The 13884-nt window shown below is 40.6% G+C and overlaps 1 protein-coding gene across 2 annotated transcripts in view; it reads left to right on the top strand.

Annotated features, from left to right (window-relative positions):
• The window catches only part of SYTL5 (synaptotagmin like 5), a 254902-nt gene that overhangs the window by 151697 nt on the left and 89321 nt on the right, over positions 1-13884 (top strand). For both annotated transcript variants that reach the window (XM_027607452.1, XM_035725740.1), the window contains exon 3: positions 6831-7040. In XM_027607452.1, coding sequence (XP_027463253.1) covers positions 6831-7040 — 210 coding nt within the window. The remainder of the gene's footprint in view (positions 1-6830; positions 7041-13884) is intronic.

Here is a 13884-nt window from a genome sequence, read left to right as displayed (position 1 = left end):
GGAAGCCTGCTTCTCCCTCTCCCACTCTCCCTGCTTGTGTTCCCTCTCCCACTGTCTCTCTCTCTCTGTCAAATAAATAAATAAGCTCTTTTAAAAAAATAAAAAAATAAAATGCTGGACCTGAATCTTGATGGCCACACTTACTAACCCTGTGACCCATAGCAGGTTTCCTACCTGAGATTCCATTTTCTTATTCCTAAAATGGGATTCGTAACGTCTTTCTCATAGGTTGCTGCCAATGCTTAATGACATGATGTGTAAAACAGAGCGGCTGTGGTTACCGTGGCTGCGTTGTGCTGTTCAGGTTTTAAAAATAGGTTCTGCACACAGAAGCAACAACCAAAATGAAAAAAGTATTTTTATAATCAGAATACGGAAAGGAGATCTGATCACCTCTGGATTTTCCTTAGGCAATTATGAGCTAGCCCCAGCCCAGCGTTGATGGCATTGCCTCTGGATGCGAATGAAAGATGGGAATGCTAGGAGCTCTGCAGCCCTTGGCATCAGGCTGCTGTGACATTATTTTGCCTGTGTATATTATTTCAGTCATTTTTGTCTCATCGTTTCTGGCTTAACGATACTTTTCATCAGTCACCGTGGTTTTGCTCTCTTAAAGGAATATCAAACTCTAGTTCTAGAGAAGGATTTAGTGTGCAGGCCTTGCAGCAGAAGCTGAAGCAGAACCTGATAGCAACATTTTTTTCTAAAGATTCTATTTATTTAGTTGTCAGATAGAGAGCACACACAAGCAGGGGGAGCGGCAGGCAGAGGGAGAAGCATGCTCCCCGCTGAGCAGGGAGCCTGATGCGGGACTCGATCCCAGGACCCTGTGATCATGACCTGAGCCAAAGGCAGACATTTAACTGACTGAGCCACCCAGGCATCCCGATAGCAACATTTTTGTAAGTGAACAATACTGAAAAGACCTAATATTTACTGAGTTCTTATTATATTTGTTGTAAAATAGTTTTGGCTGTGGGTGACAGAGACATGTTATGATAACGGCTTAAATAAGATGGAAATATATTGCTCGTTAGTAGAAAAGCCTGGGTTGGTTGGCAGCTTTGTGATACTGTTCTGGTGGCTCCATTATTGAATGGGTCTGGGCACCTTGTCTTTTTTGTTGTTCCACCACCTTGACGGTTTAGCTCATAGTCCAAGATGGCTCACTCCTCTGTTCTCATCCCAGCCTCTGAGAGGGAAGAGGGGTTTAAGGGAAAGAGATAGCCCTTTCCCTTTAAGGTCCTGACCTAGAGGTTGCCTATATCATTTCTGATCACATCCCATCAGCCAACATTTAGTCTCATGACAAACCTAACTGCAAGGGATACTGGGAAATGTAGTCTTTATTCTGAGTGGCCACGAACCTAGTTAGACATGCCACTAATATAGAAAGAGGAGAACAGCTATGGAGAGACACCTACCAGAATTGCCTATTTCATAATCACAACATATCAAGCCGGGCTTAAGACTTTACTCAACGTTCACAACATTATCTTCCTTAATGCGCACAACAACCTTACGAGGTTGCAACTATTATGATTCTTTTTTACAGGAGTATTTTGAGGCACTGAGAAGTTAGGTAATTTTCTTAAAGTCTCAGATATAAAAAGTGACAAGGCCGGGATTTGAACCCAGGCAGTCTGCCTTCAGAGCCCTATGCTCCGGGCCACGATATAGTGCTTGCTTGTTTGTTAACTCCCTTGGGCCTTGATGTGTTCTGCTGGATGAGATGGGGGATTGTTGAAGGCATCAGGGATCAAAGATGCTTGGTGAACTGTTATTTATAGCTTCCTCTTCCAGGCAGCTAATTGCTTCCATTCCAAAATTCCTGTCCTCTTCGGTGCAAAATAATGTTCAGTACAATTGAGTCTAGAAGGGTAACAAAAGAAAAAGAATGCCACACAAATGTGACAGGAATTTTAATGAAAGCAATTCCTGATTTGAAAGGAGTATGTCTATGCAATGATAAAGCAGGCAGTCTTTGTAATGCATTGAACATTTTTGATGATGGGATGGAAAAAAATGAAGTCAGTGTATCACAAGGCTATAGCAGGGAAAAGATTCTGTCATTTAACTACAGCTGAGATAGTTTATCTCTTCAGTCTTTAAGATTTCAATTACATATGGGTCATCAATTTGCATGTTAATATCAGCACATCTGTGTAGCAACAAGGAAATCTAAGGAATAAACTAATATTTTAAAACACAAGAGCATCCTGAGTTCATCTCAAATAAAGAATTGGTGTTAGCTGGTATTAAATGTCTTCAACTTTTTTTTTATTTTTATTTTTCATCAGGTTTTTTTTTTTTTTAAAGATTTTATTTATTTATTCATGAGAGACACAGAGAGAGAGAGGCAGAGGCAGAGGGAGAAGCAGGTTCCCTGCCGAGCAGGGAGCCCAATGCGGGACTCGATCCCAGGACCCTGGGATCATGACCTGAGCCGAAGGCAGACGCTTAACCGACTGAGCCACCCAGGCGTCCCTTTTCATCAGGTTTTAACTGTTGATTTGGAGCCGTATGTATCTCTACTACACTTTTCCATCCATCTCCCATGCTCTTTGATTCTCTCCAGACAAGAACAAATGGAGTAATTGGTTAGATTTTTGATATTGGCAAGAATCAAAATGGTTTTTCTTTCTGAACCACAGTGTAGGTATGAAGCTAAGGAAGATAGAGAAAGTTCGGGAAGTTCTTAATGAGTAATTGAGAACATTTTTTGTAGTTTTCTCAGGCTTGGATTACTTTTTCAGAGTGTGTTTGATCTCAGTTTTAGCCGATTTTAATTTGACTTTATTCTCAATAGACCCAACATTGTACATATTTTTCTCTTCCCATTCTCCTTTTAATAATGATGACTTCATAGTGTAAAGGCCTTTATAATTTACAGAACACCCTACCATACTTTATTGCCTCTGACTCCTATAAACAGCCTTGGAGGAAGATATAAAAGGAATCATTATCTTTATTTGGAAGTTGAAGTAACTGAGACCCAGAGAGGTTAACTTGAATGCCCAGTGCCATCTGGTTAGCAGCACGGCTGAGTTTTCCTTCCTTCCCTTCACTCTTTACCTTTTTTTTCTCCTTCCTTTCCTCCCTCTTCCTCTTCCTCTAGCACTTCTGCTTGTGCTTTCTTTTATCCATTCAATCAAATGATACCTGTTATGTTCCAGGCACTAGGTTATGTGCTATATATAACATGCATAGCTAAACACAGCAGATATAGTCTTGCCCTCATGGAGATTATAGAGGAACTGGCAAGACAAACATTAAACCATTAAAAACAGCCAAATGTACAAATAAAAATTACAGTAAGTAAAAAAAAAAAAAGTTACAGTAAGTGCCATAAGGAAAAAGAACATGGTTCTGTGAGTGAGAATAAGATGAGTATCTGCTGTAGATTTGGTGGTCAGAGAAAGCCTCTTTGGGGAAGCAGCAGTAAAACCAAAATAAAAAGGATACAGGGAAGTCAGATGAAGAAGCAGCCAGATGAAGAACTAGGCTGGACTTATCAGGATGGGCTAAGTGATGCTACAGTAACAGCCCCAAACTCTTAGCGGCTTAAAACCATGAAGGTTTATTTCTCATTCGTGCTGCCTGTCCATAACAAAACAGCTGCGTACTCTCTTTTGTAGCATCCTCAGACCAGGACTTAGACAAAGAGTAGACACTATTTGGGACATTGCCATTCTCCATGCAAAGAAGACGGTATGTGGTAAACCATGCACTCGCTCTTAAAGCTTTTACCTGGAATCACATCCCACGTTTCAGGGACCAGTGTTAGTCACAGGACCACATTTAATGTCAAGAGGCAGGGCTGTGCGCTCTGACTCATTCCACTTTCCCAGCCTCCCTTGCAGCTAGAGGTGGTGCTCGGACACTGTCTGCTCAGGGGAACCTAAGGAGAACTCCGATGGGGGGGAATTCCAAGTCAGTTTTCATTTTTCTGCCAAGAGACAGGTGCAGCCAACACAGCTGGTCCCTTCCTCCTGTCTTAAACACGGATGCTGTCCTGGAGCTGGCTGGCCATTTTGCCTAAGAAGGATAAGCCACAACTTGAAGATAGGGCACCTTCAGGATGAAAGGATCCTGAGTCCTTCAATGACCTGATTTGCAGCCGAACTAATGTAAGACCTGCCTAATTCTGGATTTCTTGTTATGTGGGCAAAAAAATGAAGCCTAAGCCTGTACCTTGGAACCAGAAGCATTTCTAGCCTATGTAGGTGCGGGAGATGAACAGATACTGTGCTTGAAGCCCAGAAAGTCACCTTCCTCAGATACATTTCTCAGACTGGGTCAGCCAGTACAGGAACCAAATAAGGCCTACCTTGCTTTGTTGGTAAAGCAGAGGGAAAAGACATCTCCCATCTTATTCCTCTCTCCAGGCTCCCGGTACTCCCTCTCTCCTTGATACCAATTCTCCGCTTGCATACTTCTTTTCCTAGTTCCAGTTGCCCTCCCTTTAGCCTTTCTCCTCTTGAGTGTCTGAAAATGGCTACATCCATTTCATGTAAATTATCCTAGGCACGATTAAATTAGGTGAATTTCTAAGAGCGATCTGAAAAATCAGGCCGTTTAGTATTTAGTGCCAGCCTGTGGAATTCTTTCCATCCTTTCCCACAGTCTCAGAGATACCTCCCAGGATATGTGGGACAATTAGCACCAATTGCCTTAAAAATGTGCTGACTAGTGTGTTGGGACCTTTAAATTCCTGCTTCGTCATGGCCTGATTTACATGGGGCCCCAGGTCTTTTCAGACTCTAGAACTGAACCAGATGAAACCTGATTGCTAAATTGAGTCCCGTCAGTGGAGCACAAAGAAAGATGCAATGAAAATGTTTCACTACGGGGCACCTGGGTGGCTCAGTCAGTTAAGCGTCGTCTTTGGCTCAAGTCATGATCCCAGCGTCCTGGGGTCAAGTCCTGTGCGAGGCTCCCTGCTCAGCGTGGCGGTCTGTTTCTCCCTCTCCTTCTCCCTCTGTTCCTACCCCCCACTTGTGTGCTCTCTCTCTCTCTCAAATAAATAAATAAAATCTTAAGAAAATGTTTCAGTTTATGGCCATAATTTCTCCAAGTGGTCTCACCCACTCCAAGGACCTACTAAGTGATTAAGGAACTGGTAAGTTGAAGTGATTCAGGCACCTGCTCATGGAATTTTTTTTCCAGACAAGAATTTGCCTCTGGAATGTCCTGGAATACCCCTATTTTCTCCATTTATTACTCTTCAGCCCAGCAGCCTATTCAGATAGGACTGCTATTCATGATTGCTGTCTTTGTTCTACCCATTTTATTTTATTTTTTTTTAAAGATTTTATTTATTTATTCATGAGAGACAGAGAGAGAGAGAGAGGGAGAGAGAGAGAAGCAGAGGGAGAAGCAGGCTCCCAAGGAGCAGGGAGCCCGATGCGGGACTCGATCCCAGGAACCTGGGACCATGACCCGAGCCGAAGGCAGACGCCCAACCATCTGAGCCACCCAGGCGCCCCCATTCTACCCATTTTAATTACCTTGTTTCCTTGTCATTGTTGCATGCGTTGTTGTAGATTTCGAATAAGTAGTGTTTTGTGTCTCTTGTGCCCTGAGTTGTTCAAACATCCGTTGTGATTCTCCAGATGATACAATTGTGGTTTTCAAATGAGAACTCATTCTGTTATCTTAAAGCTTGTAGCTTCTGCAAGTTTTCAAAAGTAAATTGTCTGGAACTTTTCTTACATTCAATTTCATAAGCCAGTTGTTCATGAAAAAAAAGGACATAAGGGTACTTTGTAAGCTCTAAATCAGGAATTAGGAAAACTTGTTGTGGGTTCTTGTTTGTGTTCTGGTAGATAAGAATGAGGACCTAAGAGCACTCTATATCTGCCTGTTGTAACACATGAATCATCTTGTGTGCTTTGTCCTCTTCTTGGCTAACATGAGGCTAATGGGAATTTCTTAGCAGATACCCTGTTTTGACTCATTCTTGTCTCCGAATACCAGAATGCCTGGCATACAATAGACACTTTTGAGAAATGTTCATTGGATGAATGGAGGATACAATTAATCAAAGGTTTTAGAAACCTTACTCCTCCCTTTTTAAACTCCCATTTAGAAATCTCTCATTAGGCTAGGAATTAGAAGACCTAGTTTCTGGTCTTATGTAGACTGCTCACTATCTTTAACGTGAATGACATAATACTTCACAAGTTATTTTGAAGACCCCAAAGAGGTAACAAATAGTTTATAACATTTAAGTACCTTATAATCTAGCACAGAATTGGGTCATGAGCAGTATATTCAAGAAACTAAAGTCCTCATTCCTGCTTTTGGGGAGATGCTAGTCTAGTCCGGTATAACAAAGCTCAGTACAACAAATGTAAAAGGAAATGATATGAGATGTGTGAAATGATTCTGGGATGTTTGTTTTTTTCTGGAACATAGAAATGTTGTGTTCAAGAAGGGACTGGAGGGGTGCCTGGGTGGCTCAGTTGGTTAAGTGTCTGACTCTTGATTTTGGCTCAGGTCATGAGATCGAGCCCTGCTTCAGGCTCTGCACTCAGCACTTGGAGAAGTTAGGATAGAATGGCAATAAGTACTGAGAGCAAAATCGTACTGCTAGTGGAAGATTTCAAAATTCAAATGCTAAGACACAAGCGCTATTTTTTCAACTACTGATATCAAAGGATTGTTGATTCAAGAGAGAGAAATTGTGTTTTCTGAAAGTATCTGGCTCTGACTACCTGATTCTTTCAAATCTTCTTCCGGATGAAAATAACCCTTCAATGAAGAGAGCTCCTCTCCTGTTTTCTTTTTTTGTTAAGTGATTTTTTTTTTTTCCTTTCTCCTTCTAGGAAGCTGAAAAATGAACTCTTAGAAGCAAAACGTAGAAGTGGGAAGACTCAACAACAAACCAACAGAGTTTGCGTTCACTGCCAGAGAAACCTGGGCTTAATATTTGACCGAGGAGAGCCGTGCCCGGCCTGCTCCCTGAGAGTGTGCAGCGAGTGTCGGGTCTCGGGCCTTGATGGCGGCTGGAAGTGCACTATCTGTGCCAAAGTCGCGTGAGTTTCTTGCCCTGATGTGCAAAGGCAGATCTGATGACTGAAGGGCTTGGTGTGGGGAAAGGAAAAAAGAAAGGGGTGTTTAAAATTTAAGGATAGAGAGTGGAATTAAAATCTAGCCCAACCCAGGCTCAGCAGTGCCTTCGTAGAATTCTGGGGCTGGGGGCAGGGCAGGGGTGGCGGTGATGAGCATGAGCGAGTAAACACGAGCGAAATAGAGGCAGAGAGTGGTCTTTTTAGTTTTGAAAACTATGAAACAGTAAAATTGGAAGCTTCACAGAATGAGGTCTCCTACATTTGAAAACCACCCACGAGCTTTCTTCACTTCTAGCCCCACCGGACTCCACGTGTTTTCTCAGAAGCACAGGCAACTCCTCAAGGCCATCCTTAGAGGTTTGGGGTCACTGGCAAGATGAGTATGAAATATCCAGCCTGCTCTCCTTAGCAGCTGAGGGGCAAAATTTTTCTGCATCTCTTGAAATGATCATATGGTTTTTATCTTTTCTCTATGTGATGTATCATGTTGATTGATTTGTGAATATTGAACCACCCTTGCATCCCAGGAATAAATCCCAGTTAATTATGGTGAATGAGTTCTTTAATGCATTGTTGGATTCAGCTTGTTAGTATTTTGTTGAGGATTTTTGCATCTATGCTCATCAGATATATTGGCCTATAGTGTTCTCTCTCTCTTTCTTTTAGTATCTTTATCTTGTTTTGGTACCAGGGTAAAGCTGACCTCATAGGAGGGATCTGGAGGGTTTCCTTCCTCTACTATTTTTTGAGTACTTTGAGAAGAATAGGTATTAACTCTTCTTAATGTCTGTGAAGCCATCTGGTCCTGGACTCTTGCTTATTGGGAGTTTTTTGACTACTTTTTCAATTACAATTGCTGATAATCTGTTCAAATTTTTTGTTTCTTCGTGATTTAGTTTTGGGGAGTTATATGTTTCTATGAATTTATCCATTTCTTCGAGACTGTCCAGTTTATTGGCATATAATTTTCCATTATATTTTCTTATAATCCTTTTGTATTTCTGTCGTGTTGTTTGTTTTCTTTCATTTCTGACTATATTTGACTTTCTCTCTCTCTCTCTCTCTCTCTCTCTCTCTCTCTCTCGATCAGTCTGGCTAGAGGTTTATTGTATTTGTTGCTCTTTTCAAATAACCAGCTCCTGGTTTCATTGATCTGTTGTTTTTTAGTTCCTTTTCATTATTTCTGCTCTAATCTTTGTTATTTCCTTCCTTCCGCTGGTTTGGGGTTTTGTTTGTTCTTTTCTAGCTCCTTTAGGTGTGAAGTTATGTTGTTTATTTGAGAGTTTTCTTGCTTCATGAGGTAGGCCTACATTGCTATAAACTTCCCTCATTGAACAGCTTTTGCTGTATCCCAAAGATTTTGGACCATTGTGTTTTCATTTTCATTTGTCTTCATGTATTTTTAAATTTTCTCTTGGATTTCTTGGTTGACCCATTCATTGATTAGTAGCTTGTCATTTAATCTCCATGTATTTGTGGTCTTTCCAGATTTTTTTCTTGTGGTTGATTTCTAGTTGCATATTGTTGTGGTCAGTTTAAAGATGCATGGTATGACTTCTGTCTTTTTTGAATTTGTTGAGACTTGTTCTGTGGCTTAATATGTGGTCTGTTCTGGAGAATGTTCCATGTGCACATGAAAAGGACATGTATTCTGATTTAGGATGGAATTTCTAAGTATATCTGTTAAATCTATCTGGTCCAATGGGTCATTCAAAGCCACTGTTTTGTTGTTGACTTTCTGTTTGGATGATCTGTCCACTGATGTGAGTAGAGCGTTAAAGTTTCCTACTATAATTGTGTTACTATTGATTAGTTCCTTTATGTTTGTTATTAACTGTTTTATGTATTTTGGGTGATGCCATGTTGGGAGCATAAATATTTATGATTGTTACATCTTCTTGTTGGATTTTCTCCCTTATTATTCATATAGAGTCCTTCTTTGTCTCTTGTTACAGTCTTTGTCGTAAAGTTTATTTTCTCTGATGTAAGTATTGCCACCTTGGCTTTCTTTTCACTTCCACTTGCATGATAAATGCCTTTCTACCCCTTCAATTTCAATCTGCCTGTGTCTTTAGGTTTGAAATCTGTCTCTTGTATGCAGCATATAGATGGGTCTTCCTTTTTTATCAATTCTGTCACCCTATATCTTTTGATTGGAGTGTTTAGTCCACTTACATTCAAAGTAATTATTGATAGGTATGTATTTATTGCCACTTTGTTACCTGTTTTATGGTTTTTTTTTTGACATTTTTTGTTCCTTTTCTTTCTCTATTCTCTCACAGTTTGCTGGGTTTCTTTAGTGATATACTTGGGATTCCTTTCTCCTTATTTTTTGCATATGTATTACTGGTTTTTGATTTGTGGTTACGTTTGTATATAACATGTGTTATATATGTATATGTATATACATATACACATGTATGTATATATATGTATCTAACATGTATATATGTATATAACATGTATATAACATGTGGTTAGGTTTGTATATAACATCTTATGCATATAGCAGTCTATATTAAGTTGATGGGCACTCAGGGTTGAACCCATTCTTTGCCACCCCCCCCCGGTATTTTAAGTATGTATTGTCATACTTGACATTCTATTATTTTGTGATTCCTGTGACTGATTTTTATAGATATGCTTAATTTTACTGCTGTTGCACTTCCTACTTTTCCTACTCCTGGTTATGGTCTTTCTTTTCCATTCAGGGTCCCCTTTAACATTTCTTGTAGGGCTGGTTTAGGGGCCATGAATTCCTTTAATTTTTGTTTGTCTCAGATACTCTTTATCTCTCCTATTGTGAATGATATAGCCTTGCTGGATAGAGTGTTCTTGTCTGCAGGTTTTGTTTTTTTTTTTTCCATTCAGCACTTTGACTATATCATGCCACTCTCTTCTTGCCTACAATGTTGCTGCTAAAAAAATCAGCTGATAGCCTTATGGGGTTTCCCTTTTATGTAACTATTTTGTTTTCTCTTGCTGCTTTTGAAATTCTCTCTTTATCATTACTTTGTGCCATTTTAATTACTGCATGTCTGGGTGTGGATTTCCTTGGATTGATTTTGTTGTGGGCTTTCTCTCCTTCCTGGATCTGGAATTTTGTTTTGTTCACCAGATTTGGAAGTTTTCAGCTCTTATTTCTTCAAATAAATTTTCTGTCCCCTTTTCTGTCTCTTCTCCTTCTGGGGTCCCTATAATGTGAATGTTACTATGCTTAATGGTGTCACTGAGTTCCCTAAGTCTGTTTTTCATTTTTTATTGTTTTTTTTTCTCTCTCCTGTTCAGCTTGATTGCTTTCTACTACTCTGCCCTCCATTCTTCTGCTTCATCTAGTATACTGTTCCCTCTAGTGTATTTTTAACTTCACTTATTGGATTCTTCATCTCTGATGGGTTCTTTTTTTTATGTTTTCTATCGGTTTGTTAGGAATCTCACTATGGCCCTCCACTCTCTCAAATCCAGTGAGGATATTTATGACCATTACTTTAAATTCTCTATCAGGCATATTATTTATCTCCATTTCATTAAGCTCTCTTGCTATGATTTTGCACTGTTTTCTCATTTGGGACCGTCCTCTGTCTCCTCATTTTGTCTAACTCTCTATGTCTCTTTCTGTGTTAGGAAAGTCAGCTACATCTCCTGCTCTTTTTTTTTTTTTTTTTTTTTTTTGAAGTAGGCTCCATGCCCAAGGCGGACCTTGAACTCGTAACCCCAAAGATCGGAAGTCACATGCTCTACCAGCTGAGCCAGCTGGGCACCCCTACATCTCCTGCTCTTGAAAGTAATAGCCTTAGGAAGAAGAAATACTCTAGTACCCTGCCGTGTAATGTCCCCTCTTCACCAGAATCTGGTGTTTCAGGGTTGTCTCCTATGTGGGTTGTGTACACCCTACTGTTGCAACTGAGCCGCTTTTGCCTTTAGTCAAGTTGTTTGCAATGGCTCTCTTTGCCTGTTGTGGGCAGGGTTTGGTCCCTGTGGTGTTAGTGGGCCAGTCTGGGGCCATCTTGGGCTTGAAGTGAGTCAGACCAGGCATTTGTCAGAAGTGCAGTAGCCCTGAAATGCAGGACACTCTCCCTGTGTTGTCTCCCTTGCTTTTGGTGGCGAGCAGGCTCTGCAGTCAGACCAGGTGTCTGCCCCCAGCCCACTGTTGGGGCTGCAGTGGGACTGGTGTGTGTGGTTATCTTCCCCTCTCCCTGGCACAGGAGTCACTTTGTAGTGGTGCTGGCCTCTGTTGGGGGCTGCTGGCACAGTGCCAGTCTTACAGCACCACTTTGGATGGGCTCTGGTCAAAAGCTTATTGGAGGGGGCAGGTTCACAGGAGAATGAAAGGGCGTGGCACACTGTTAGCAAGTTGATTCTTGTAGGTGTTCGTGAGTCTAGGTTGGTGGGGGGGAGAGGGAAATGGTGCCTGCCAACCCTTTTGTTCTTGAAGAAGTCTCCCGATCATCCCTGCCCTTCTAGCACATTGCTCTGAGATTAGGAAACAAATCTCCCTCCCGTTTATCCCCAGGCATTTTTCAAACTGCTGCTTCTGTGCTGTATCTCAGTGGGGCTCTTGGGGGTGCTGTCTATCTAAGGATGGGGACTCGGTTTCCTTTTGCCCTCCTGGCTGTCCCAGAGCCAAGCCCTCTGAGTCTTAAAGTCCCAGGTGTTAAGCCCCACCAATTCGAAGAACTCACAAAATTAGGTCCCTCTGGTTTTCAAAGCCAAATATTATGGGGATTTGTCTTCCTGGTGCAGGTCCTCCATGCCTGGGGTGCCTGGAGTGGGGAACTCCTCTTCTCTTTGTCTCCCCTCTCCACGCCCTTGGTATCCCTCTCTCCCAGGGGCAGTCCTGTGGGTCCGTTTACCTCCCAACTGCATCTCCGCCCTTCCTACCCTCTTTGATGTGTCCTCTTATCTACATTTAGCTGTGGAGAGTCTGTTCTGCCAGTCTTTGGGTCATTCTCTGGGTTACATACACTAATGTGGGTGTTAGCTACTTGTATCTGTGGGACAAGGTGAGCTTAGGTCCTCCTAAGGACTTCCCCAGAAGTCCAAAATCTGTATTCATTTCCTAAGTGGAATTTAATCATCTGCAAATTAGGATGCAAAAGTAATTTGGATATCTTCTTATTTTCTTATGAAATCAATTTCCATTGGCTATTTCTCCATCTGCCTGTTTGGAAAAACTATCAATAATGCACTTTGCTTTCTGGTTAAAAGTAACATGATACATCCGTGAGTCAAGTAAGTAATGTACAAGTTGCTGTTTCCAATCCTGGACACTTAGATAGCTTGCCTGAGTGTGTCATAATAGCTTTCTCCGATTCTACTCCCCTTAATTTGGCATTTCAGAGTTGGATATGAAGGCTCTTCCAATAGAGTCAGAAAATAAGTCACCAAGGAAATAATAAATTAATGGGCAGAATTTCCTCAATTTTAGTTTTTTTTCTACACAGTTTTGCAGGAGCATTTCTCCCTCTCAGTTGTTAGTTAAATTTTAAAATTTAAAATCAAATTTTAAAAAATCAACGAGAAACAAAGAAATAGAAATAGAAAAACTTCGATAAGAGACTAACATCCTTGTTTTTTGGTTTTTTTTTTTTTTTGACACATATACAAATGGCCTTTTCGGTTTCTTTTATTCGAGTTAACTTACATACACAAAAGAACGCAAGTAACAAGTACACAGCAGAGTTTCTCAGTCTCTGCATTACTGATATCTTGGGTGACTCTCTGTTGGGGAGTAAGAGAGCATGCAGTGCATCATAGGATGTTTAGCAGTATTTCTGGCCTCTACCCGCTGGATGCCTGTACCTCTTCTCTACCTTCCAGTTGTGACAATGAAAAATTCCTGCAGATGTTGCTAAATGTCACCTGAGGAGCAAAAGTTGTCCCTGCTTGAGACGCACCATAGAGCTTAGGGATTATCACAATTTCTGTACAATTACCACTAAAGTGAAGAACTAGAACATTACTAATATTCCAGGAGCCTTTCCCGTTCCTCCTCCTAGTCACTGCTCCCTTTTTATCTCCCCAAAAGAAACACTATCCTGCTAACACCATAGATTAGCTTTGACTTCTTTATACTTTATATAAACTCAGTGACATGGTGTGTATTTGTTTGTTTATAACTTCTTTTTGTTAACATGATACTTGTGAGATTAATGTATTTTGTTGCCCGTATTCGTCATATATTCATTTTTACTCTTTTACAATATTACATTTTATAAATAGACATGAATTCATATACTATTCTAATTCATGGATATTTGGGATGTTTTCAGTTTTTACCTCTTACAACTAATGGTATTATAAAGATTCTTGTACTTGTCTCTTGGTCCGCACAGGTATGCATTTCTGTTGGGTATATACATAGGACTAAAATGGCTGTGTCACAGAATATGTACGTGTTCAATTTCAGTAGAAGGATGATGCCAGATAGCTTTCCAAAGTGGTTGTGCCGTGTTACCCTCTCGCTAGCGATGCACCCGCGTGGTGGTTATTTACATTTTTACTTTTTTGTTTTTATAATTTTGTTGGGTGGGTGGTAGATTTACATTTTTATTACTAAGGAGAATATCTTCAGATATTTACTGACCATTTAAACATCCCTTTTTGTGAAGTGCTAGTTCAAGTCTCTTGATTATTTTTCTCTTGTCTTTCACTAACTCACTTGTAGAAGCTCTTTATATATTCTGCATACAAACAGTGTTGGTTCTTTCTGTTACAGATACCTTTCCTGACTTGCCTTTTCATTCTCTTAATGTGTCATTTGACGAACAGAAATCTCTAATTTTTAGTAACTTATTTTGTTTATCTT

This window comes from Zalophus californianus, chromosome X, assembly GCF_009762305.2.
Source record: "Zalophus californianus isolate mZalCal1 chromosome X, mZalCal1.pri.v2, whole genome shotgun sequence".
NCBI lineage: Eukaryota > Metazoa > Chordata > Mammalia > Carnivora > Otariidae > Zalophus > Zalophus californianus.
This window is presented reverse-complemented; position numbering and strand designations above follow the sequence as displayed.